The sequence below is a fragment of the Heteronotia binoei genome, chromosome 14, assembly GCF_032191835.1.
Source record: "Heteronotia binoei isolate CCM8104 ecotype False Entrance Well chromosome 14, APGP_CSIRO_Hbin_v1, whole genome shotgun sequence".
Lineage (NCBI taxonomy): Eukaryota > Metazoa > Chordata > Lepidosauria > Squamata > Gekkonidae > Heteronotia > Heteronotia binoei.
Genome location: NC_083236.1, coordinates 46,703,011 through 46,730,887, shown reverse-complemented (window position 1 = coordinate 46,730,887; position 27,877 = coordinate 46,703,011). Strand labels below are relative to the sequence as shown.

The 27,877-nt window shown below is 42.8% G+C and overlaps 2 protein-coding genes across 3 annotated transcripts in view; both read left to right on the top strand.

Moving 5' to 3' along the window:
- GPATCH1 (G-patch domain containing 1) overlaps positions 1-27,877 on the top strand; it is a 94,307-nt gene that overhangs the window by 27,979 nt on the left and 38,451 nt on the right. The window lies entirely within an intron of this gene.
- WDR88 (WD repeat domain 88) lies at positions 521-26,341 on the top strand. 2 transcript variants are annotated; one of them, XM_060254394.1, is made up of 11 exons: positions 521-734; positions 2,874-2,984; positions 3,613-3,674; positions 7,840-7,903; positions 12,168-12,306; positions 15,361-15,490; positions 17,945-18,129; positions 20,968-21,050; positions 22,844-22,912; positions 23,685-23,777; positions 25,254-26,341. In XM_060254394.1, the coding sequence occupies exons 1-11, from the start codon at positions 642-644 to the stop codon at positions 25,386-25,388; spliced, it is 1,164 nt and encodes a 387-aa protein (XP_060110377.1). In that variant the 5' UTR covers positions 521-641; the 3' UTR covers positions 25,389-26,341. The 2 variants fall into 2 exon arrangements, with proteins under 2 accessions (XP_060110377.1, XP_060110376.1); XM_060254393.1 differs by having other exon boundaries at positions 3,586-3,674.

Here is a 27,877-nt window from a genome sequence, read left to right as displayed (position 1 = left end):
CACATAGAATCAATGCCAAGTGTTTGAGAGTTGCAAGACATGAACATCAGATGTGTAAGAGCCACAAGGCAGGCAGGCAGGCAAATAGATGGTAGGAATGGAGGGAAGAAGAGGTGGAAAGAAAGCAACTTTAAATGCATTCTCCAAGCCTCTGGCTGACTTGGCTTAGAGAAGTGATTTAAAGAGACAAATGCCTTCTCCAAGTTGGCCAATGCGGTGGTGGGGTTTTGAGAGCCACACAATAGGTATGAAAGAGCCACATGTGCCTCCTCAGCCACAGATTGGCCACCCCTGATCTAAAAGATCCCACTGGACTCAAAATGTCTCCTACTGCTTCAGACCAACGAGGCTGCCCACTTCGATCCACCCGAATCTTTTAGGATAGAGCTATATAGTTCTCAGAATCGTGCCTTGGGATTTCTTTGGGGAGGGGTGATGAATACATTTCACTGGAGAAGAACGAAAAGACGCGAAGCAGGCACAGGGGGGTTAATTTCTGTCAGGCCTGCGGGGCGAAAGGAGCAGCGAGGCAGCCCGCCCGGCCTGTTGCTAAGGGCCTGCGAGGGGGCGGCGGCCTGTGGGGAAGAAGCCGAGGGTTTCCGAGGCGACGGGTGGAGGCTGCGGCCGGGTCTTGTGCAGGGATGGCTCCGCCGGGGAGGCACCGGAGAACCACCGTCGACCCCTTGGCCGTCTCGCCGCGCCAGGAAGAAAGGGATCACGCCAGGCTCGCTAAGGTGCAGGAGTGGGGAAGCAGCCGCTGGCGGAAGAGACCGGGGGTGGGAGGCTGCAACCTGCCGCGTTGGTCCGAAAACCGCCCAAAACAGTAGCTGTGTGATTCTTCTATGAGGATCAACCAACCAACTAACGGGGGAATGGGAAGAGGGAAATGTAGGGGGGGGGGGGAGTGGATATTGGATCAGGTCCCAGACCAGAGCTCGATCTGAAAATGCAGCCCTCTTGGTCTGAAGCAATAGAGTTGGAGTCCAGTAGCGCCTTTAAGACCAACAAAGTTTTATTCAGAATGTAAGCACACTTCATCAGACGATACAATGAGCACATATAGCGGGCGGGCAGGGGTTAAGTATGCAAAATATAACAAGTTAGAATCCAGGAGTAGAAATCTTTGCCTGCTTCAGTGCGTGAGAAAGTGGAATTTAGGGGGTCAAGTTACACCTAAAGAGGGGCGGGGGAGGGGGGTGATGCTCCAAGGGATGAACATATGGTTGGCTGTTACACTATTGCTGTACTATAGCCCACAGGTAGGGATGCCAGCCTCCAGGTGGTACTTGGGGATCCCCTGGAATTATATTTAATCTCCAGATTATGGAGATCAATTCCCTTGAAGAAAATGCACGCTCTGGAGGGTGGGCTCTATGAGGTTGTACCCTAGAGGCCCTTGGCTTCTTCAGGATCCATTCCCAAATCTGGAGTTTTCCAACCTGAATCTGGCAACTCCCCCCCCCCCCCCACAATCCCCAGCAAGTAGCCAGAGGCACCATTTTATCCTTACAATATCCTTATGAGGTAGGTTAGGTTGAGAGAGACCACTCAGCAAGCTTCCATGGAAGGGTGGGGCTTTGAACATAAGAGAAGCCATGTTGGATCAGGCCAATGGCCCATCCAGGCCAACACTCTGTGTCACACAGTGGCCAATACACACACACATATATATACTGTGGCTAATAGCCACTGGTGGACCTCTGCTCCATATTTTTATCCAATCCCCTCTTAAAGCTGGCTGTGCTTGTAGCTGCCACCACCTCCTGTGGCAGTGAATTCCACATGTTAATCACCCTTTGGGTGAAGAAGTACTTCCTTTTATCCATTTTAACCTGACTGCACAGCAATTTCATTGAATGCCCACGAGTTCTTGTATTGTGAGAAAGGGAGAAAAGTACTTCTTTCTCTGCTTTCTCCATCCCATGCATAATCTTGTAAACCTCTATCATGTCACCCCTAAGTCGACGTTTCTCTAAGCTAAAGCGCCCCAAGCGTTTTAACCTTTTTTCTTAGGGAAAGTGTTCCAAACCTTTAATCATTCTGGTTGCCCTTTTCTGCACTTTTTCCAATGCTAAAATATCCTTTTTGAGGTGCAGTGACCAGAATTGTACACAGTATTCCAAATGAGACCACACCATCGATTTCTACAGGGGCATTATGATACTGGCTGATTTGTTTTCAATTCCCTTCCTAATAATTCCCAGCATGGCATTGGCCATTTGAAGCTGAGTTTCCCAGATCCTAGTCTAACCACTGTACCTACACTATTTCTCAGCCTGCTTTGGGGGGGCCTAACCTCAAGCTGGAAGGGGATGGTTAGTTTTTGACATATTTCAATCAAGTTGAGATGTGTGCTGCTTTAAAGCAGGTGATGAGAAAAACTTCTGCCTGAGACCCTGGAGAGCCACTACCAGTCTGAGTAGATGATACTGACATTGATGGATCAACGGATTTTGATTCAGTATAAGGAAAATTCATGTGTTCAAAGTAACAAACCATTTTTTTTGTTCTGTTCTCCTGGGTAAGCTTCGGATATGGTAACAATGCTGATAGCTGGCCCTCTGAATAAGAAATAATTCTCTCCAAAAAAACTGCCCCAACAAGGAAACTCGATTTGGAGAACCCTTTATGTAAAACATCTCCCTAGTAAGGTAGCATTTTATGCAGACTTATGGATGTTTTGTGGAAGCAGGCAGCATCCAGGTTTCATGTGAGATTGCGTGAGAGAGAACAGGCATGAATACTGTGTAGGAGAACAGAAGTTATTTCTAATTACGTAGGTTATTGTAACTTAATAATGCGCTTTTAGACTCATGTATCTAAAAACAAAGCAGGGCAGATAAGAATGAAGTCTTTGTTCTGTTCATTTCTAGATTCATTGTAAGGTTTTAAAAGGACACTCAGATGCCGTGACCTCCTGTCATTTCTGTTTTGATGATACAAAAATTATTTCAGGCTCCTGCGATGGTACGGTGAAACTCTGGGTAAGCTGTCACAAACCTGAAGCAATGAATCTCACTGTTTTAAACTCTCAGCAATAATTATCAGATCTAAACAAAGGTTGAGTGAGTCATTAGTGAAAGTTGAAAACAGATTATTTTAATATATTTGAAACCATGGCACTTGCTTAATTGAAATGGCAGCTTTTTCTACTTCTTAACAGTTGGTTTGCAGATCTCACTTGCAGAAAATTTAATGATGGGTCATTGTATTCAAAGTAGACTAGACAAGTTCTTAGCAGGTGGTATTAATGATTATCCATTAAAAATATGCAGTTTTGTTTTATTTATGGTCTTGGACCCAAGATACTGGAAAACTGGAGTGGATGGTAGGGAATAAAAAACACCTGTGTTGTATGTGGTTCATTTTCCTTTAAGTATCCTGTATTGGTCTGTTTTGGAGAGAAAACACTATTCGGATTAATTTTGGCATTCAAAGCCCCCAATTCTGTACTCCCTTTATAAGCTGAGCTGTTAGGAATATTCTAATGAGATACTTGTGTTGCTAATTAGTATTTTATAGTGATTATTGTTTTATTATCTTAACATGCTGGATTGTAATAAAGACTCTCTAAATTTACTGAAGGATATCACTCAAAGTGTCCCTATCCAGTCCTTTAAGGAAGAACATGTGGGACCCATTTCAGAATGCTGCCTTAGTCCGGATAACAAAAGGTGAATGAATAATGCAACAGTAATGGCTATGTGTTGAACTGAATTGCACCTTTTTACCAGATTTTAGGAAAAATGATTACAAAAGGTAGCAATCCCAAGCAAGTTTCCTTGGAAATAAATCCTATATCAAGAGGGGCTTTTACTCCCAGGGAAGTGTCCTTAAGGACTTTATGTAGCCTTAGAAAATAAAAATATAACCCTGCCCAGCAAAATTTATAAGAAAATCCCTGTTTCATTCATTAGGCCTACAGTTTTATGAGGACATTCATGCATTTTTTTCCATTGGAAAGTAATCTGTGTGGGATGTATGACAAGTTTTGTGTAGTTCCATGATCAGCATGCATTATGACATCAAGCTTGCCAAACACATGCTGATACTGAGTATGTATAGAGGAGATGAAGGCTGGAACAAGTTGGAAGGATACATGGAGAGGCAGGCAAAGCTGCCTATAATACAAAGGAAAATAATAATAATCCCAGAACTTTGTACAGGTTTACTTGTGGCAGGTAGGAAAGAAATAAGCATCACTTGCAGATCTGTCCCAGTTTACAAATTTTACATCTACTCCCCTCTTCATGTTAGTAGGGTAATAAAGTCCCTCTGGCAGTTTACCTTATTGCAGCTTGTGTGCAAGCCAGTGAACAAAGACCTTGTGTCTGCAGAGCTATATCCTCCTTGTCCCAGTTTGGTGCTCCAGCCAGAAACCAAAAGTGAGAGAAGGAAGCAAACCAGAACTACAGGAATCAGTACCTGAGCAAAGAAATTACATGGTCATGGTTTTCAGGGACTGGCATGACATTTGTTGCCTTGTAATGTCTGGACTTGGGTGCACTGGCAGGCTGGATTGCGTACTTTGTAAGAAGCTGATCTTCCTTTGCCTTTAGAATGTAAGAATTTAAGAGCTGGATCAGGCCAGCAGCCCATCCAGTCCAACACTCTGTGGCACACAGTGGCCAAAATCCAGGTGCCATTGGAAGGTCTCCCAGTAGAGCCAGAACTCCAGAAGCCCTCCCGCTGTTGCCCCCCAACCCCCAAGAATATAGAGCATCTCTGCCCCTTGAATAGTATTCCATCTATACATTGTGGCTAATAGTCACTCCATATGTTTATCCAGTCCCTTTTTGAAGCTTTCTGTACTTATAGCTGCCGCCACTTCTTGCGGCGGTGAACCCCACTTGTTAATTACTCTTTTGGTGAAGAAGTACTTTGCACTTATTTGCCTTGCTGCTGAAAAATCTGGTATCTGTAGAACTGCTGGCAAATTTTGGTAGAGTCAGGAGAGGGTTAAGTTTAGTTTCTGCAAAGCACTCTTTAAACTGCTTTTAATGAAAAAATATATCAGCACACATACATGACCGCAGCAATTTTGCATTATGACATATTAATTGAAATATAAGAGACTTTAGCAACCTAATCGAGCTATAAATTTGAGGGCTTGCAAAAACTTGTCATAATAAAATTGCCTTTCTGGCTGTCAGGAAATCAGTATTTGAAATTTCTTGCCTCCTGATGTTTATTATTGCAGTTGATTTTAACTGTTTTATGAAAAATGTGTATACAGTGATAGGCATGTTATTATACTAGTTTGGGTTTTTTTTAAAAAGGTTATTTTGATACACAGGATCTGGGAACTTCAGGAAGAAATGCTATTTCGGTCTTAAAAATAAACTGTTATTACAGTAGATATAAGTACCTCTTACAAAGAAATTTTTCTAGGCTTTGGTCAATGCTATTGAATGGTTTTACTGTATAATGTGACTTTGTGGTTTTCTACTGCTGTGTAAATGATAAAAGGGTTACCAAGCAACATTAGCTATTAGGAAATTACACACACACACAACGCCCCCCCCCCCCCCCCCCCGGTCTTCATATCTGTGACTGCATACATACTTTAGAGAACGATCCTAAAGAGATCTCTACTCTGAATCCAGTGGGGCTTTCTCCTAGGAAAGTGTTATTAAGATGTTACTGATAATGACTCTGAATCCACTTTCAAGTCAGGAAAACAGTGAGCTGTTAAAACCTTCCCTTTGAAATAGCACAGCCTTGGATCATGCAAACCCTCCACTTTGATGAAGAACCCCCTCCCTCCCACTCAGGGTTGCCAACAACTTGGAGAAAAAAGTGTCCTGCCCCTTTAACAGAGGCCTTAATATCTGGAAATGAGAAACTGAAGCTTTTCATGGCATGGAGGTAAGTAACATCACCTGGTATAGAACATCCCATTGAAGGACAGGAATTCTCCCCCCCCCCCCCCCCAAACTGTAGGTAACCAATGTTCCAAGCTTCAGAGTCTTGTGAGCTACTGGCATTAAAGTTGTGAACTATTGTGCTCTGGGGACATTTTTCCTGAGCTAAGTTTGGTGTAGTGGTTAAGTGCGTGGACTCTTATCTGGAAGAACCAGGTTTGATTCCCCACTCCTCCATTTGCACCTGCTGGAATGGCCTTGGGTTAGCCATAGCTATTGCAGAGGTTGTCCTAGAAAGGGCAGCTGCTGTGAGAGCCCTCTCAGCCCCACCTACCTCACAGGATGTGTTGTGGGGGGAGAAGATAAAGGAGATTGTAAACTGCTCTGAGTCTCTGATTCAGAGAGAAGGGCGAAGTATAAATCTGCAATTCTTCTTCAAAGACAAAAAGGTGTGAGCTAGTTCATGCTAACTCAGCTTTGGTAACCCTACTTCTGGTACCTTTGCCCCATTGTGAAGACAGCTAAAGTGAGTGACAAGTTGAGGTTCCCTATCAGCTAAAACTTTACTAAACACCCAAGTGAAATGATCACAGGATCTATTAAGCAAGCTCAGTTATACACCAAATTTTGCAAGCAGTTTCTCTTGTCCTCCCAGGGTGCCTGTAGGTGTGATCGCTATGTAGCAGACAGCTGAGTAACGGGCAGCTTTCCATCTCGTTCCTTGCCCATGGCACCTGTTTCATTGCTGCCTGCCATGTATCCTGGAAAGACACAGGCATTCAGGGAAGATAAAAGGTGGCAGAACTTCCCCCTTATTGTTGCTGTTGACTTCACTGGTAGTAGGGTTTCCAGCCTCCAGGTATCTTCTGCTTTTACAACTGATCTCCAGCCGGCAGAGATCAGCTTCCCTGGAGAAAATGGCTGCTTTGAAGGGTGGATTCTATGGCATTGTACCATGCTGAGGCTCCTCCCCTCCCAAACCCTGCCCTCCCGGATCCACCCCCCAAAGTCTCAAAAGTATTTTCCAACACAGACCTGGCAACCCTAGCTGGTAGTCTGTGCAGAATGGGGGGGGGGGGGATTGGTCTGTGTCCTGCTACACAGGTAAAAGGGCAATTAAGTCTGAATGTGTGTGTGTAAAGTGCCATCAAGTTGAAACCATCTTAAAGCAACCCAGGCCTCGGATTCAGCAGGAGCCCACAGTAGCACAGCTCCTGAACCTTTCTGACATTGGCAGGACCGGATCTACATGTTTTTTGAGAGGGGGCAAAATTAAAAAATGATGCCCCCTTATGGGCTATTCTATCTTACAGTCCCATAGAATACATTGGACTCCATACCCAATTTGGTGCCCCCCCGTCGGTGCCCAGGGCAAGCACCCCCCTCTGCCTCCCCCCCCCCCCCGATCCGGTCCTGTCTGACAGTTCCTCCTCCTCCTCCCCACCTTGTCCAGTGAATAGAAGGCACAGCTGCATAACAATCCCTGGATGAACTCCACCACCTATTTTTCTACAAAACAACCCCTGAAGCAACCCCATCGGGTTTTCCAACCAAGAGATTAACAAAGGCTGTTTGCCATTGCTTGCCTCTCCTAGACTTCCTTAGTGGTCTCCCATCTAACTCATGCTGACTGTGCTTAGCTTCCAAGGTCTTACGAGATCTGCAGCAATTGCTGGCACTTTCATTCTCCCACTACAGCCCCCCAAACAGAAGAAAACGTGAAGCACTAAGGCTTTTTTTTTGAGCAGGAATGCACAGGAATGCAGTTCCGGCTGGCTTGGTGCCAGGGGTTGTGGCCTAATATGCAAAGGATTCCTGCTGGGTTTTTTCTACCAAAACCCTATGTGAAACAATGGCGACATCAGTTGTGTGGCCTAACATGCAAATGAGTTCCTGCTGGGCTTTTTCTACAACAAAAGCCCCGTGAAGCACATGTATCAAGAATTGATTTTGCTCTTTTGCACATCGTTCTTAGGTTGATAACAGCATCATACGATAAAACGCTGAAGGCCTGGGATACAGAAACCGGGAAAGTGCTGGTAGGTATTGATTTCTCAGCAAGTCTGTTGCTGAACTACAAACTAAGTTTTCGTTTCCTTCTAGGGTGGAGCTAAAAGTTTACCTTAGGAAACATGTACCTGGGGATCCCATGTTGGGGGGTAGTCCTTGGAGAGAAAGCGGCTTGGTTGCAGGCTATAAGCATGGGTCCACTTTACCATTTATTTTTTAAAAAAACATTTATTAGGTACCTTTCTACCTTGTGGAACTCATGGTGGCGTACAATGGAAATAAAAGTTATTTCAAAAGACCGCAATTTGAAATCTCAATTAGAACTGCCAACAAATAAAAAAACCAAATCAAATGCAGTCCTAAATGAAATCGACTTCCACTGCTTATAGGGTTGCCAAGTCCAATTCAAGAAATATCTGGGGACTTTGGGGGTAGAGCCAGGAGACTTTGGGGGGTGGAGCCAGGAGACATTAGGGGTGGAGCCAAGATCAAGGCTGTGACAAGCATAATTGAACTCCAAAGGGAGTTCTGGCCATCACATTTAAAGGGACGGCACACCTTTTCAATTCCTTCCTTCCATAGGAAATAATGGATAGGGGCACATTCTTTTGGGGCTCATAGAATTGGACCCCCTGGATAATCTTTTTGAAACTTGGGGGGTATTTTGGGGAGAGGCACTAGATGCTATACTGAAAATTTGGTTCCTTTACCCCAAAAAACAGCCCCCCCAGAGCCCCAGATACCCGTGGATCAATTCTCCATGATTTTCTATGGGAATAAATCTCCATAGGGAATAATAGAGTTCCCAGCAGACATTTCCCTCCCCTCCCTCCGCTTTCCGACAACTCTGAAGCGGGGGGAGGGCCTCCAAACAGGGGGATCCCCTGCCCCCACCTGGGGATTGGCAACCCTAACTGCTTACCACGTGGACATATGAAGCTGCCTTATACTATCAGCCTGTTAGTCTGCCTAGCAGTAGCTCTCCCACTCCTCAGTCAAAGTCTTCCCTGTTGTTTGCTGCCTGATATCCTTTAATTGAAGATGCCCAGGACCAGGACTGGCCTAGCCACTAGGCAGACTAGGTGATCACCAGGGCCACCAGCCTTCTGGGGGCACCAAATTGGGTACCCCCATGTGACTCTGTGACATTTCCGATAGGGGGGTGCCGGCCCTGTCCTGCTCAGGATTGAACCTGAGGCCTGTATTCACAGCATGTGCTATACCTGCTGAGCCGCAGCCCCTTGAATTCAAGGGCCCAGCCCCAAGATGTAAGACCATTGCCATGATACAGTGTAGGTTACTTTCCTCCCTGTTGTAATTAATTGACATTATATGTATGGGATAGAATTGTGCAGGAGGAGGGGCTTATAACAAGTCTGTACAGGGCCCAGAGAATTGGTGCTCAGCCTCTGCTCAAGTGGTGATTGAAATTAGAAATTGATATGTGTGGAAAGATCGAACTTCCCTCCTGCCCTAAAGCAAGTTGCTCTGAAGGCTTTATTAACTTTCTAAAGTTTTTGTCCCAACTGTAAAAAGGCAGAAATACGTTCTGTCTGTTGCTTTTATATTTGATTCCCGCTCCAACCAGAATTAATCTTGGGCAAGTGACTTTAGTTCCCTTATTGAACAGAATGGGTGAAAAAAACGTACATCTTGTATAATACCTTCTTAGAACATTCTTAGGCGTAAATAACTTAATGATTAAAGAGGACCATAAAGTACATAAACATTTGGACAAAAGGCACAATCCATTATGCCCTGTGTGCACCCTTAGGCACGCTCTAGAGCTCATGCACAGCAAGGAGGAAGGTGGATGAGGAAGGAAGCCACCCAGAGAAGAAGAATTGCAGATTTATACCCCGCCCTTCTCTCTGAATCAGAGACTCAGAGCGGCTTACAATCTCCTATATCTTCTCCCCCCCACAACAGACACCCTGTGAGGAGGGTGGGGCTGAGAGAACTCTCACAGAAACTCCCTTTCAAGGACAACCTCTGCCAGAGCTATGGCTAACCCAAGGCCATTCCAGCAGGTGCAAGTGGAGGAGTGGGGAATCAAACCCGGTTCTCCCAGATAAGAGTCCGCACACTTAACCACTACACCAAACTGGCTCTCAGAGAACCGTGTACACAGGAATGGCACAAGGAGAAGGGAGGATGCTGACAGATTATGCCCTAAAAGTTTAAAATCTCAAAGATGTTGCAGTTTTGCAGACAGAGGTGCTTAGAAATTCTGTTTTGCAGTTTGAATTTCTTTGTCTCCTTCTTTGTCTGAACAAAAGCAAAATTACTCTTTAAAATGAATTTATAATGTCTGCCTAACAGCTTTCTTGATTAATCTGTTATTCATGGAACTCAGGAGGTGAAGAAAGAAATAGCTATGAGGCCAAGTCCAGTTTTGAAAGACTTCAGACTTCACTGTCTGTTTCCTGAACCTCAACTTTTGTGAACCAAAAATTTTGTTACAGGCTTTACCCAGAGAAATTGATGGAGACTTGGGGTTCTTTAAGCCTTTCAGAGACATTCAAATGAAAAATATCCAGGGAGCAAGAATACACTAGAGTATGAAAGCAGTCCAAAGCAGATCTGCTCAGAATCCTTTCTACTCAAGTCTGTTCAGTGGAGCTTATTCCTGGGAAAGTGTTCTTAGGATTGCACTGTAGGGCATTTATTTACTTTTCCTTCCAGTTGGATTTCACATAATACTTGTATGGTCAAGGATAAAAAAAAAAAAGAGCATTGCAAAAGTTTCTGTCTTGCAAGAATACTATGAATTCTCAGGTCCAGATGGGAAAAGATACAGAAGGCACTGAAGCTCTATTTTATTCTTGTGAGGGGAAAAGAAGACGAGGGATAACTTTTGTTTGAAGAACAGCAAGTGGAGAGAGGGAATTGTGCACACACCCTCCCCTCCTGCCATTGCTGCAGGCAAATTCGTAAACACCCACCCACATCTGCATTTCAAATTAAAAAACAAAACAAAAACAGCTCACATACCTCTTACAACTCTTCTTTTTGGCCCTTATTGAAACTGGAAATAATCAATACTCCCTCTAAGCTGTGGACTCTTGTGAGCAAAAATTCTATTTCATGAGCTACTGGCATTAAAGTTGTGAGCTACCACATAAATTAGTTTGCTCTGGGGCTGTTTTTCCTGAGCTAAGAAAAAAATGTGTGAGCCAGAGAATAAAAAACTGTGAGCTAGCTCACACTAACTCCGCTTAGAGTGAACATTGGAGATAATATAATTCTTTGCTTAGTTATTCTGATTCTGTTTCACGCATATGTCTTATACCTTCAGCCCAATTAAAGCTAGTCATCATCGTCAATGTTTCATATGGTCAAAGACCCATCGAATAACATACAAAGCAGCTTATCATCCATATAACAAAATGTACAACTCAAGATAAACATAATTTAAAATTGGGCAAATTTTCAGGTCTAAAATATTAGGCTTAAAAAATTAAGTATTTCCACCTATCAGCTGTTTCCAATATTTTATGGCCTGTACTGTAAATGATAACACCTTTAAGGTAAATTTCCTGGTCTCTATCCGCTAAAAGCTTATCTAAATAAAATCTTATGTTTCTCCCTGGAAACTGGCTACAAATCAGTGTTGTATAAATCACTCAAATGTTCTGGTAAAGTTTGCACTCAAAAAGCACATGTTCCCTTGTCTCTAGCCTCCCCTCATTACAGATACAGTCTTTCTTCATAGGGACATTTTTTGTGTTTGCCCTCTGTAACCGTTGAGGGTAACACATCCATTCTCAATAGGGTAAATGCTCATCTATAATCAGCTTTGTCAAGATTCTGTAAATATGGCATCATTATAACTTGGTTTAAGTTCTCAGTACATGGAAGATAACATTTAATCTGAGATAGATCATGCTGTCTTGCAACAGCCAGGATTCTTTGCTTTAAAATTAAAGCTAGTCATGGCCAGGGGTAGAATTCTAGCAGGAACTCCTTTGCATATTAGCCATACATCCCTGATGTAGCCAATCCTCCAAGAGCTTACAAAAAAGAGTCTGGTAAGCTCTTGGATGATTGGCTACATCAAGGGCATGTGACCTAATATGCAAAGGAACTCCTGCTAGAATTCCACCCATAGTCATGGCTAAGTCCAATTGAAATATATTAACTCATGATTAATCCAAGTCCCATGGCCCTTAGTGAATCTCAGCAATCACTGACTTTGGATAGAGCAGAACCAATGTGTGTCTATGGGATTGGACCTTGGCTGATCATTAACCCTTAAAGCATTATTTCAACAGCTTTTATGGTCTTCTGCAGTGGTCTGTTGAGCAGGATGGTCTTCTAACGTCATGTGACATTTCTCATGATGGTAAATACGTTGTCTCTGGTTCTGATATGGAAAACGCTATATGCCTTGTTGATGCGGTGAATGCTGAACAGGTGGCATGCATCAGAGGTAACTTGGATTGATAATCCTTTTTTTATATTTAGGGAAGGACTCATCTTCTTGCTCTCATTTTGGAGGGATTATGAGCAGGACTGTTATGCTGTGCTCTTGTCTCGTTTTCATATGGTTGGATATAGGAAACCACTCCAGCTCTTACCCTTCAGCAGCCTACTTTCAGTAAAAGCCTGAACTGGAGCTCAGGAGCTGGAAAAAACCACTTTTCTCTAGAGCAGGCCTCTTTGTGTGCAGGGGCTCACAGGAGCGGAGCTCTGGAACCTCTAAATTTTATTGCACTCTTTCTTTCTTACCCCCCCCCCATACTTGCTTTTGGCCTCTATTGCCCAAGCCCCCCGTGAGAATTTTGCTGAACTCTTTAAGATCTGGCAAACTTTCTAATATTTTCTCCACAAAAAATGGGGAAATAACCAAAACATATAAAGCAGACGGATGGAAATCTTCCTCATGCCACTGTGGCTACATAGGAGAAAGTAATTTTAAAAAGTATGATGGGAGTAAGGTTTTATTGTGACAGTTATAATTCGAGAAGCATTTTAAGGTAGATGTTGAACTAATATAATTTAGTACACCTTTCAGTGATGCTGGGTGTGTGGCATATGTAAATGAGTTGTGCTAATGAGCTCTAGCACCTCTTTTTCTACGAAATGATTCTTGCTCTAGAGAGATGGGGGAGGAGCGCCAGCAATGCATGTTTGACTTGAAGAACTAGTGCAATTGTATTGCTGGAAATATAGTCCCATTTATTTTGTTTGCACCAGACGAAGCATTTTGGGAAACGGACTGCTTGGGAAACGGTTCACTGTTGTGCTGGTTTTCATCCTAGGGACAACAATATTGGAGTATATCATCTGCTAAAAAGAACTGTATATCCAGTTGCCATTGACTCGACGCAAGCAAAAAGGAAAAGGAATAGAGCGGTTGCTCTTTAAATTATGGGGAAATTCGCTTCTTGCCAGTGGAGCAGCACTATGAAATTACTTTTCTGATTCGAGTCAGCATTGTGATTTTGCAACATTTTTGTGCATGTAAATTGTTGTTTGGGTTCAGTTTTTCATATACACAGTGCATAAATTATTTTATTCTTTGCAGTATTTAGCCTAGTGCCTTTTCCATTTCCAGTCATATATACAGCTTCCTCTTGTGTTGCTCTAGAGAGATGGGACAGCACAGCAAAAGTTGTGTCTAGCCATTTGGGAGCGAAGAGACAGCAGACAATGGTCTTTGTGACATGAGGAAATGACTTGAGGACCAAGGCTATGTAAAGTGGTAGTACCAAGAACTCATGACAAGTTCCACAGTATGATATTCAGGACATGACCTTGGGCCAGTCATTGTCACTCAGCCTGATTTACTTTGCAGGGTTATCAGGAGGAAAAAAACCGAGTTAATAATGTATGCCTTTTGGAGAACAGGTGGGATAAAAGTGCGCTAGATGAGTAAGTGTCCCACCACATCCTCATTCATTCATCATTTTATTTATATTCCGCCCTCCCCGCTGAAGCAGGCTCATCTGAAACTAAGCAAACTAGAACACAGGCTGTGAAACTTTTGTGGACTTGTGATCAGTTTATTGCTGTTGCTGAAAGGACAGTTCAAGGGGGACAGATAAACCACTCCCTTGAAAGAATTAAGTTGAGATCCTTAGATCATTGGAGCTCCATGTTTGCCACCAGAGGTGGAATTCTAGCAGGACCTCCTTTGCATATTAGGCCACACACACCTGATGTAGCCAGTCCTCCAGGAGTTTACAGAAAAGAGCCTTGTAAGATAGAATTGGCTAAATCAGGGGTGTGTGGCTTAATATGCAAAGGAGCTCCTGCTAGAATTCCACCCCTGCTGACTGCTATTGCTAAGTAGCTCAGTCACCCTTCAATGCAGGAGTCTACCAGCAACTCCCAAGGGCACCTCCTACTCCTGGGTAGCAAGGAAAGCTCCTGGAAAACTAATGAGTTATAAATTTAATCTAAAGATTATTTCAGTAAATCAGTTTCACTGGACTAGCAGTCCATGACTGTGTCCTTTTGACTTAATCACCAATTACTGTCCTTCAGTCCCCTTGTATAGACCAGAGCCCGTGATGGATCTCTTGCGACCAGATACCTCGTTCATCCTCTTGGAAGGATCAGATCAGTGTGCATACTGTTTAAACTCAGATTGTTTAACGTTGCTATTACTTTTCTCCATTCTTCTTTTTGATTAGTTATAGAAGATAATGTAGTGCAGACTGCATCTGAACCTCACAGGGCAATCCTAAATGCAAATACACGCTTGACTTCAGTGGACTTGGAAGAGTATAACCCTGTTAAGGATTGCACTGTCAGTGACTCTTTATGTGTGACTCAGCTTGATAGTTCATAAACATGTGGTTATAAACTGCAAAAATCAAGTCGTAGGTGGGTAGGTAAACAAACTAAAAAAAACCCCAAGGCAATAATGCTTTCATGATTTTAGCACTGCTGCATTGCCATGTTTCTCTTTGTTTTGACATTTCAGCTTCTGTAGTTTTTGTTTATTGTTGCTCTTCCTTTTTCTTTGTCAAATCTGTTTTCTTTGGAATTGGGAAACTACACTCTATTCTGTTTTGCTTGTAGATGCAATACTAAAGGCAAAAAGTAGGGCCTAAATTCCTATTTTTTGCTTCTGAACTACAGCAAATTGGTTTTTTTTAGATGTGCAGTTGATGAAAAGGGATTTGAAACCAAGATGTGGGTAGCCATCAGTGTTCCCTCTAAGCTGCAGAATCCTGTGAGCAAAAATTCTACTTTGTGAGCTACTGGTATCAAAGTTGTGAGCTACTGGCATTAAAGTTGTGAGCTGTTGCATAAATTATTGTGCTCTGGGGTCATCCTTCCTGAGCTAAGACAAAAATATGTGAGCTGGAGGCTAAAAATCTGTGAGTTAGCTCATGCCAACTCAGCTTAGAGGGAACACTGGTAGCCATCAAAAATAGCCTATAGCTTTGCCTGTGTATAACAAAACACCCCTGTCTCATAACTTCTTCACATTTTCAGAGGTGCAAGCTTATGAGGACTTTGTTTGTTTCAGGGCACCACAGAAGCACAGTGAGAAGATGTCGCTTTGATCCTCACAACCAGCGAATAGCTACGGTATCATCTGACATGTCTATAAAATTCTGGGATATCATAGCCCAGTCCACCACAATCAGTGTTGAAAAGTAAGAAGCACTGAGGCAGCTGAGGATGTGGCTGTTGTTTAAGCACTTTCTTATCATGTAAAATGGGCAGAGAGGAAATTGTTACCACATGTATACAGGAGCAAGTGAATTTATTCAGTCAAGCCCTAGAGTCATACCAAAGACAAAAACTTGGTGCACAATCCAGCTAAAGCAAAACCTTTTCACCGCCCATTGATTACAGTGGTGAAGTCCTATGTATAGCTTTACAGGCATTAAAACAGACAGTGTGAAGATTGGAGCATTTGGTTTTTGAATCATGCAAACATTAGCAATCAAAACACCAGTGCTGTTAGAACTGCTCTTAAAACAGATGGGAAATGTGTTTAGCTTTCACACTTCAAACACAGAACGTTTGGATAATCCTATTTTGAATATGAATCATAACGTGTTCAGCTTTCTTGTCCACTGACATGCTTATAACAGTTCCCCACATCAAAGAGCATAGGCCTACGGTATTCAGACGCTGGTAATGTTCTTTCTTAAACACCACTGTTGTTCTCAGCACTGGATTTTATTATTCTATTAATTATCTATTGTTTTTATGTTCACTCAGTGTAAGTTTTAAACTAGCTACATAGGTCCAGGTAATAAAATAAGAGTGGCCAGGTGCGCAAAGAAATGTTGCTTATAATTTAGTAGCTCGATGCTGCCTTTATCTGTTGCTCATTTATACAGTGTTCTACCCAGAACTGTACTCAGAAGAAACCATTTCTCTGTGTTTGCCACAGAGGCAATATTTGCCTTACACTGATTGGCTCTGGAGACTTGTAATGTTATCCTTCTTCTCCAAAAGCTGCAAACTGACACTTTAAAAAAGTGCCAGGCTAACATTAAATTGGATCATCTTGCAAACACATTGGATCATCTTGCAAGCAATACTTTAAAAAAGGGCAGACAGCCTACCAGGAAATATGGGAAGGCAGGCACAAAAAACAGATGATGGTTAACCATAAAAGACAAAGGATAGCAATATTGGTATGAAAGATGGACTTGTACTGTAGGGAAAAAGATTGCATTGACTGCTTTTTTTAAAAAAGGCACATCGATATGCCCCTAAACATCCACAGCTAATACTCTTTTGCTAAGTTCTGTGTTGCTGCTACATCTCTTCTTGTTATCATGGCTCTCTAATATCAGCCATATTGGCCGAGATAAGGGAGAAGCAAGCAAGCAGTTGAATGCCTGGGGATAATAGTATCATTGGCAACAAGAACTCTCAGGCAGAGCAGTAGTTGGCTAATTGATATCCTCTGCAACCTCTGCATGTCTGAAGAGTGCTGGCAGGTTGCAGCCAACATGGAAGCCCTCCAGGGTTTTCAAGGCAAGAGACAAACAGAAGTAATTTGCCATTGCTTGCCTCTGTATCACAGCCCTGGACTTCCTTATTTGTTCGATTTTGATTTATATCCCGACCTCCCTGCAAGAGGGCTCAGGGCAGCTTACAAGGTCAAACACAATTTTAAAAAGCAATATTTAAAATTTTGAAATTAAAAAAAAATCATGCAACAGGTTCAAATGGGAAACCTTCTGAGCAGTGTCTGTGGGATATCAGGCCACTAACTACTAGGTTACGGAAGGCCATGAGTGGAATTTGGACTCTTGCTGCCTCAACTAAAAGCCCGGCGGAATAGCTCCATTTTGCAGGTCCTACAGAATTGCAATAAATCCCGCAGGGCCCTGTTTTCCGATGGGAGCTTATTCCACCAGGCTGGGGCCAGGGCAAAGAAGGCCCTAGCTCTAGTTGAGGCTAGCCAGATCTCCTTCAGGCTAGAGACAACCAGAAGATATTGATCAATCGAGCACAAGGCTCTGCGGGGCACATACAGAGGGAGATGGTCCCTAAAATATGCAGGTTCCTGGCTGCATAGGGCTTTGAAAGTCAACACTAGAACCTTCAACTGGACCTGGTACTCTTTAGGCAACCCGTGCAGTTGACGGAACACCGGCTGAATGTATGCCTGCACAGGTGCAGCCATCAGCATAAATACTGCCATGTTGTGCATTGGCTGCAGCTTCTGGATCAAGTTCAAGGGCAGCCCCATGTAGAGCGAGTTACAGTAACCAAGTCTGGAATTGACCATTGCATGGATCACTGTAGCTAGGTCCTGGGAAGTGAGATAGGGGACCAATTGCTCGATCACCTGGTGATGATAAAAGATCGATTGAGCAACAGTGGCAACCAGAGCCTCCATAGAAAGGGAGGGATCCAATATAATCCCCAGACTCTTCACCCTCGGCGCCAGCACCAAAGGCCTTGGTGGTCCCCCATCCATGTACTATCCAGGACCAACCCTGCTTAGCTTCTGAGATTTGTAAAACAGCTAGCCTAGACTGTCCAGGTTAAATCTCTGATATGTCATATTGACTGGTAACCCCAATAAACATTCCAGTATCCTGTTGCAGTGATTAAAAAAAAAAACCCTTCTCTTTCAGGGCACACACCAATGCGATTTCAGATTGCTGTTTCTCCTTGAATGGTCATTATCTGTGCACAGCAGGCTGGGATGAAGTCTTAAAATTATGGGATGTCAGAACAGGGGAGTTTCGTTCTCACGGACCCATTGTTTTGGAACAAGGTCATATAGGTATCATTGGTTGCTGCGTTTTCAGTAAAGACGGTGAGTTATACAAAACACCATTTTTAGGATGTCTTTGCACAAACGTGCATATTTATTCCAGATGAGTCACAAGAGTTCCATTCAACCCACATGACTAATTCAGTTCTCACTTTCAGAACAAAACTGATTTTCCATTTGATTAAATAGTTACTTGTATAATTGAGGTAAACTGAACTTGATAGCTTGCACTGCTCTTTAATCAGCCTTCTAAAACACTCCTTAATTGATATACACATTAAAGTTCACTGCAAGAGGACATAACTGAGCTGAGAAATAAACGCCAAGCCATATAATATGCTGAATGCTTGCTGATTTTTTCTGTTATATTCATTCATTCCATGCTGAGTAACCCAAGGATCAGAATCATTAACAATTCAGGCTTGACTTAATGCTAGGTAGATTTGTAGCCATCCTAGAGAGACTCAACAATGGGAAGGGATCAGCCCTTTCACTTGCTGGGAATGTCGCTGATTGGTGGTTGCCCTAGAAGGCTGTTGCTGGCCAGGAGCAAGCCAAGCTGACTCTCAACAGCACAGGCAATGCTACAGGCTTTAACTTAGCCAGTTGTGGCAATGTCGTATTTCTTCTGAGGCTGCTCAGATTGGACTCAGCTGCCAGCAGCATAGCCAGGTCCAAGCTGATAAACCACTTGGCTTGTTCCTTGGCCCTTTAATGGACTAGTTGTCCCTGCTCAGCAAGATCATTAGCTGATCATATTAGCAGCATCATATCAGGGCCACCTTGATTTTCCTTCCTTCTCAGCAAGTACCTCTATCCATGACTGAAGAGATGTGAGGACCTAGGCAGTATGACAAAAACAATTTTATTGTAAGTACTCAAGAATAAACAAGTGAATTTTAATTATTAGTGCAACAGTGAAAGGTAGAAACAATAAAGGTGATGCAAAGAAAATAACAGCCTTGACATGACTAACTAAACCTTCAGTTCCTCTAATGTCAGCAGTCCCACCACACCTTGGGTGAAGAAACCCTCCTGTTGCAGCCTTTTCAGAGAGAACTTTCCTGACTGCAGCCTTTCCAGAGAGAACACTTGACCCTCTGTAGCTTGGCCTTTTATTTCCTTCCTTTCAGGTCCCACCCCTCTAGTCTCCAATGGGCAAGTTTTCCCTCCAAAATTGTTGTCCACCCAATCAGAGGGACAGAAGGGATTCTGAGAAATGTAGGCCCTGTAGATACTCCAACACAGGCTTCCCTGGAGCCTGTAGGCCTCACTAGGCTTGGGATCATGACACCATGCATTGCTTGATGAGTTATTGACAACATCATATCAGGGCCACCTTGATTTGTTTTGGCTGAGTTAAATGCTTTAAAGCATCCTGCAAAATTTAGTTATATAAAACATTTTTATCAAGCCTTTCCACACAATCAGGGTCCTCAAGCCAGCACACATAAAAAGCATTAAAACAAACGACACAGTGAAAAGTAAACCAGTATTCTGGAAGGGTTGCAAGACTCTTCAGCTACTGTGACATTGCATTTTATGCTCACACACTTGAAACATATCTGCTTTAAATCACAGGAGTAATGTTCTAGCTTTATAAGTCCCCCTCGGGTTAGGGGTGGAATTCTAGCAGGAGCGCCTTTGCATATTAGGCCACACACCCCCTATGTAGCCAATCCTCCAAGAACTTACAAAAAAAAGAGCCTTGTAAGCTCTTGGAGGATTGGCTACATCAGGGGTGTGTGGCCTAATATGCAAAGGAGCTCCTGCTAGAATTCCACCCCTTCCCGGGGTTATTGTTCCAGGTCCCCTGTGGGAACCCCTGAACAACTTCCCAGACCTGTGGGTCCTCAAGGTTAGAAGTGTGTGTGTATAAACTATACAGTTTGGACTTTATGGCTTAGCAACATGAAAACAAAGAGGCTTTTCTATCTAATACTTTGAGTACCTTAGATCCAAGTAGGCAGCTGTGTTGGTCTGAAGTAGTAGAACAATATAGGAGTTGATTGCACCTTTAAGACCAACTTAATTTTATTCAGAACGTAAGTTTCCGTGTGCTCTCTAAGCACACCATCAGAAGTTCCACTTAAGTTCTGAATAAAACTAAGTTGGTCTTAAAGGTGCAATCGACTCCTATTTTGTTTTAGTATCTTAGTATTAGATAACCAACCTGTTGCATCAGAAAATCCATGCAACAGCATAAAATCTATACATTACAGTCCATCATGCTAAAGCATAACATATCTAAGCACAGGAACATAGCATTAGAATTTAGCCCTCTGTAACTTAAACCTTATGATTGCTTCTTGCCCTCTGGCATTCGGTGGTCTCTTAGGTCCAAGCAAGACTCGTCTTCATAGGAACGTTCCAGAGGATATTGGTAATTACTCCTGATTCCTTGCTCCCATCTGGTGATATAACTGAGCAGAGTTTTCCATGATTAACCAATTACTACATTCTTGAGTCCAGCCTTAAAAAAGATAAGGATGGTAGCTACAGATACATTGAGATCACAAACACCTGCAAACTGGACTAGGCCTTCTCATGTTCATATTAACCCGTGAGAGGAAGTTAGGGTGCTTGACCTCACAAAGGAAGCACACAACTTCTGCAGCTGCTGTCTGAAGCCGTGCATTCCCAGCAAAGGTGCACCGCAAAACTATTCTGAATGTGTAGATCATCTATAAATACATGCTTCCACTTTTGTACCCATTAAAGCCTTCCAGAAAGTAGCTTCTGATAATGCCTTTGTATGATGACATTGTTTTCAGTGCCGTATATAAGCTGTGCTAATGGCCAGGGCTTCCTTGCCTGAATGCACCTCTGCAGAGTCAGAATGCAAAGCAGTAGCGATGACTTTCTAATTTTGTATTTCAGCATCACTTCTGGTATCAGGTGGTTTTGACAAAACTGTAGTCGTCTGGGATTTGAACCAAGCCTATAAAAAGATAAGTTTAAAGGTATGTAAGCTTTCGCTGTGCCAAAGGGGAACTTAGTTTTGGTTCTGCAGAAGTATGCATCTAATGGGGCACTGCAAAAGCAGTCTGCCAATTAGCGGTGAACATGTTACAAAAGTTCTTGCTGCAAGAATGATGGGATGGACACTTAGGAATCTCTTTGTTTCCCTCCTTCACATTGCTACAATAAAGGGTCACATAACTCTTACATGCGCTGTTTTTAATATCCCAATGCTTATATATATGTATAAAAAGACAAAAGCTGTCCTTCCGTCTTTTATAGTTCATATAACCATTCACCATTGTCTACTCTTTAAATAGTGCACATCAGAATGTTTTCTGGATAATCTACCAATGTGCTACTTCCAGTAACCCCAGTCTACCCAATCACTGAGCCAGGCTTGTAGAAACAAACAGAAAATTAATTGTAGCTGGCAGGCCTCATTTTGGGGCAGAGCTCTTGAACCTCTAAATTTTATTGTGCTCTTTCTTTCTTACCCCCCCCCCCAAAAAAAAACCTTGCTTCTGGTCTCCATTGTTCAAACTCCCTGTGAGAATTTTGCTGAACTCTTAAGATTTGAAAAACTTTCTAATCTTTTTCCCCACAAAAAAAGGGAAAAAAACCAAAACATATAAAGCAGACAGATGGAAATCTTTATTATGTTACTGTGGCCGCCAGGCCTGGTACTAGGGGTTCTGCTGCTACCGGCAGACCCCTGCACTGCACACCCCAAGCCCCTTTTGTGTTTTTTTTCCCACACGTGCTACACGCATGCGGCACAATGATGTCACTGGTGACATCATCGTGCAGGGCGACAGGCAGCGCACAAGAATGCTGCCGTGCCGCCACTTTCCCCCTGCAGCGCCTGGCCGCTTTCAAGCAGAAAGCTTATGGAAGTAAGGTTTTATTTTGACAATTATAATTCAAGAAGCATTTTATGGTCGATGCTGAGCTGATATAATTTAGTACGCCTTCCGGTGATGTCAGGGGTGTGTGGCGTATGCAAATGAGCTCCAGCACCACTTTTTCTATGAAATGACCCCTGCTGCTAAGTAACTTGAACATAATTCCTGAGGTATTTCATGATCACCTGTTGCAGTTGTTTAATAGCCCTCACATAACCATAACACTAAGCAAGACTATCCAGTGATGTGTGAATTTCATGTTGCTTATACTTGAGGACCAGTAAGCAATTTTTGCAAATGTTCATATACAAAGATAGACCTCCCTGTTTTCACCATCCATCTGTTACAGTGGAAAACAGAACTGGGTCATTGGGCATGAGAATATCTGTACTGGAAGAATGTAAAAAAATATTATTTTTTTCTTAACAGTTGTAAAAAGTTCCATCTAAATGAAATCTATGAAAATTCCAGATTTAAAATAATGTTTTAAAAAGTTATTAAACAGTTATTGAGAGAAGCAAAGTATTTCAACAACTGAGACAGAATCTAACATACAAAAGATAGCATCCTGCTCAGAAAAAAAGAGCTTGAAAATAGAAAGAATTACATTTTATGTTAAGATCTGAACTGATTTCCCACTCACCCTATGCTGCTCTGATCGGCATTTTTGCACGGCAAAGAGAAACTGGGTTTTAGCAGTTTCTCTTTGCCGTGCAAAAACGCCGACGCAAGCTAAAGCCCCGGGGCAGATAGTTGGAAATCGGAAGGACGCCATGCTGAAAAGAGGAATATCAGAGCGGCATAGAGTGCGGTCCTGGTTTAAAAACTAAGCTAAAATACATCAGGAAACTTTGCTTTTATCCTACCACTGAAAAATTGTTTCTCTGCAGGGTCATGATCACTGGGTGACAGATGCTGCAATTAGTGGCAACAAGAAGCTGATTGTTACTTCGTCAAAGGTATCGATTTGTAAGGATGCCAGCCTCCTGCTGGGACTTGGGAATCTCCTGGAATTTCAGCTCATCTCCATACTATGGAGATCAGTTCCATTTTGAATGTTGGACTCTGTCTGGTGATCAGTGTTGCCTCTAAGCTGCAGAGTCTTGTGAGCAAAAATTTTGCTTTGTGGGCTACTGGCATTAAAGTTGTGAGCTACTGCATACATTAGTGTGCTCTGGGGTCATTCTTCCTGAGCTAAGACAAAAATGTGTCAGCTAGAGGCTAAAAATCTGTGAGCTAGCTCACACTAACTCAGCCTGGAGGGAACACTGCTGGTGGCCCAGGAGGACCTAGCAACCGTAATTAAAAACCAGTAACAGAAAACAGCCCCGTGGTACAGAGTGGTAAAGCTGCAGTACTGCAGTCCAAGCTTTGCTCACGACCTGCTTTTGATCCCAGCAGAAGCTGGGTTCAGGTAGCTGGCTCAAAGTTGACTCAGCCTTCCATCCTTCTGAGGTCGGTGGAATGAGTACCCAGCTTGCTGGGGGGAAAGTGTAGATGACTGGGGAGGGCAATGGCAAACCACCCCGTAAAAAAGTCTGTTGTGAAAACGTTGTGATGCGACGTCACCCCAGAGTAAGAAATGACTGGTGCTTGCACAGGGAACTACCTTTTACCTTTAATAGAAAACAAGCTTGAAGGTTTTGGGTATGACCCAGCAAATCAGTTTCTCAGAATGCTGACAGTGACTGTAATTCAGCTAATTGATTGAAATAGTCCTTATTTTTTTAGGATTGTACTCTGAGGCTATGGAACATTGAAAACGCCAATGAGATCCCTGTGGTAATACAAGCCATAAGAGCAAGAGGTTCAAAGGTAGCCAAGGTCAGTATATTCACATAACTGAACTATTAGGTCCACTTCCATCTGTGAGTATATTCAGACTCCCTCCTTTAACTGAATTCCAGGACCCTGGTGATGGTCATATGTCATCTGCTCCCATCTCAGACCAATATAGCTTCATTTGCACCAAAAAGCAGCCTTAAACTTATTCTGAATATCAGTTTCCATATGATGGAGTAACCTTATCTTTCAACCAGACAGTCACCTGGGATGCAGCAAAAGTTTATAGCCCTTAGCAAATCTCCTTGTAGAAATTAAAACCTGCCATTTAGCTCTAATGGCCCTCAACTTAAGGATATTTTTATTTCTACAAGATATGCTGAAACTCATCAGCTTTTGCTGCACTGTGATCTTGAGCATGTGTGAACAGAACAAAGTAGTGTACCTCAAGAAAAACTTTTTTTTTTTCATTTTTGCTCTTAAAATCAGGTAGGGATTTGCTGCAATTATAGGTACTGAAAGATCATGATTCCTTTCATGCAAGTGTTTCTTCAGGGGTGTGGGTGGGAGATCTAGCTCATCTTCCCATGCTATCCTGCCCACTTAGCCTACTTTCAAAACAACATCAGCTGTACTGAGGACGGTCTATTTATGGTGGTGGAAAGTGCTGTCATGTTGCAGCTGACTTATGGCAACTCCATAAGCTTTTTTGTAGCAGGAACTCCTTTGCATATTAGGCCACACACCCCTGATGTAGCCAATCCTCCAAGGGCTTACAGGGCTCTTCTTACAGGGCCTACTGTAAGCTCTCAAAGGATTGGCTACATCAGAGGTGTGTGGCCTAATATGCAAAGGAGTTCATGCTACAAAAAAAGCCCTGTTTTTTTTTCATGGCATGAGACAAGCAGAGATGGTTTGCCATTGCCTGTCTCCAGGGCTTTTTTTGAGCAGGAATACACAGGAACACAGTTCCGGCTGGCTTGGTGTCAGGGGGTGTGACCTAATATGTAAATTAATTCTTGCTGGGCTTTTTCTACAAAAAAACCTATGTGAAACAATGGTGACATCAGGGCTGTGACCTAATATGCAAATGAGTTCCTGCTGGGCTTTTTCTACCAAAAAAGCCCTACCTGTCTCTATGTAGCAACCCTGGACTTCCTGGTTGCTACATAGACTTCCTGGTTGCAACCCTGGATTTCCTGGTATAAACTGTTGCTTATACTTCAATATTATTTTTTGAGGAATTTTAAATGTATGTGCTGCCTCTCGAGACTTGCTCCAGGTGTTTTTGTGGCTAAGATAGCAATAGAAAACCATTAAACCACACCCATTAAAAACAAAGCCCTTGAAACACAACCATAAAAAAAAACTAAGCCAATGCCATTAAAACAAGCCAAGGCATAACAACAGCAGCACAAAATAATTCTAAAATTGATGCATTTAATATTTGCTTTTTAGTGTGTTCTTGAAAATATTTACTGCATTTGAATCACTGTTCTGTCTCTTTTTTTAAATTAGTGTGAAGAATGTGAGAAGCCCTTCTTAATCTTCCAGGAAAAGGAAGACAGAGTGGAAACCAGATGTGTTTTCTGTCGACTGAAAGCTCACAAGAGTGTTTTACCAGTGCCCCCTTCCCTGCCTGCTGATCTCTAAATGAATTGATGTTAAAACGGTTGCGCTATGTAGCAGTTGTTTAAAATGCTTCTGTTCAGAACATGATTCTGAGACTTCTTTGCCTATAACTGACATTACAAACATAACAAACATAGATGGTTTCATTCCAAGCATTACAAGCAATTAGTGTGTGAGATCAACATATGTATCCATAAACCAACATAATGAAAGTTTCCCAAATTCTATTGTACCATGTTTCAAATGTAACTTTAGCTGAATCTTCATTGGAAAATCCAAGGGATACTGACTAGTGGGAACACTTTTCTGCCCAACTGCGCAGCAACGGTTTTTCAAGTCCCTTTATGCTGGGATCCCTGTAGAAGGGGGTCGTCTGTGATGTCCTATAAATGTGGAAGCCATAAAAATAACTGTTAAAATACTGTCACACAACTAAATACCGTGTGGCTTTCTCCCAAGCATAACTGAAAAAGTCACTGTGGTAATGGGAGAAAGAAAATGTCATGTGAATCTGTATTAATTCAGCATGTAATATGTGAACCACTTCTGACAGTGTTAACCTAGTGCAGGCTTCAGCTGAGAACTAGGTCAAGTTATTGAAATATGTTCCTATTCTGCTGAATTTGCATATGTGTGTATGAAGGAGACGGAATAGTCTGACATGAAGTCAGCAGTCACTGCTTTCACCTTTTTAACTGCAAACTTGAAGCTCCACTTTGAACTGGTTTAGAATTTCCTTCTCTATCAGTTCACAACATCAAACGTTGTGGGACATATTTGTTGCCAAAAATTTCCCTTTTAAATGATCTACTACAGGTCTTTTCATCTGTAATAATACATGATGGTGGCAAGGAAATGTTTCACCATACAAAACAATTAAGAAGAACTGAATATTCTGAGTACCAGCATGGATGCGGCCTCTTTTAGAAATCTTAGGATTGCTTAATGGAAAATAAAAGCTTTAAAAAAATGGGGATCATTTCTCAGAAATCCATTTTCTTAACATGTTTTATGAGGAGTTCACAGAAGGGTTGCCAGGGTTGCTGAATAATTGCCAATTTCCAGGTGGGGCTTGGAATTCTCCTAGAATCACCACTGATGTGAAGCCCAGACTATAGATACCAGTTCCCCTGGAAGAAATGGCAGCCTGGGAGGGTGGGTCCCTGTGGCATCAAATCCCCACTGAGTTACTCTTCCCTGGCCCCACCACCCCACATCTGGCCCCACCCCACCCCCCAGATCTCATGCTGCATCTGGCAACCATCTGTCCACCTCCAGTGGAAGGGATCCAAAGATTGAAGGTGTTGAGAAAGCCTTGATGTGGACACCCAAACAAGCCCAACTCTGGTTACCCACCCCACCCCCCAGCACAGCAGCTTTCATTTATCTCGGAATGAGGGCAGGTTGATAATAGGTGAAGCATGCACTTCAAGTTAAAATGGAGGAGCGGAGAACGATGTGTAAGCTGTCTTGGGGAGAAAGACAGATGAAGTAAATTTGTTGCTTATTTAAAACATGCATAATTTGTTCCAGATTTAATCAGTTGTAGCCAGCATGATGAGAGCGATGAACAAATTTGAGGAAATATTCCCTTTGAGTTAGGGTTGACAGGTATGTGTTGGAAAATACCTGGAGACTTAGGGGTGGACCTGGGAGAGGGCAGGGTTTGGAGAGGGGAGGGTACAATGCCATAGAGTCCACCCTTCAAAGCAGCCATTTTCTCTAGGAGAGCTGATCTCTGCTGACTGGAGATCAGATGTCAAAGTGGGTGATTGCCAGGCTCCACCTGGAGGTTGGGAACCCTTCTTTGAGTTGATCCAATGCTATTGAGTTGATGCAATACCAGGGGTGGCCAAACTTGCTTAACGTAACAGCCACATAGAATAAATGTCAGATGTTTGAGAGTCGCAAGACATTAGCATTAAATGTTTGAGAGCCACAAGGAAGGAAGGAAGGAAGTCAAATAGTTGAGGGAGGGAGGGAGAGAAGTAGAAAGAAAGCAACTTTAACTTTAAATGCATTCTCCAAGCTGCCAGGTGGCTTGGCTTTGAGAAGTGATTTAAAGATATAAATGCCTTCTCCAAGCCAGGTGGTGAGGGCTTTGAGAGCTGCACAATATGCGTGAAAGAGCCACAAGTAGCTCCTGAGCCACAGTTTGGCCATCCCTGTGCAATACTATTTTAGGCTACCAGCAAATGAGCTTGCCCCCTTTCAGTTTAAAAGGCAGAAGACTGTGAAAACCAGTTGTACACAGCAGCTATATGTCTGATTAACATCTTTTAAAAGCCTCCCCCTTCTTGTTCGATTAACATCTTTTTGGGGACCCCCAAAGGAAGAAGCAAGCGACCACACGACTGCTAAAGGAAAGATTCGGATTAAGGCCCTGCAAAGTTAGAGCCGATGGGCAGCACTGCAGATGGGGACTGTCTGATCATCAACTCAGTGCAGCCTTATTTTAATGGCTTTTAAAAAAAAAACAGGAACGCACAAGAATGCAGTTCCAGCTGGCT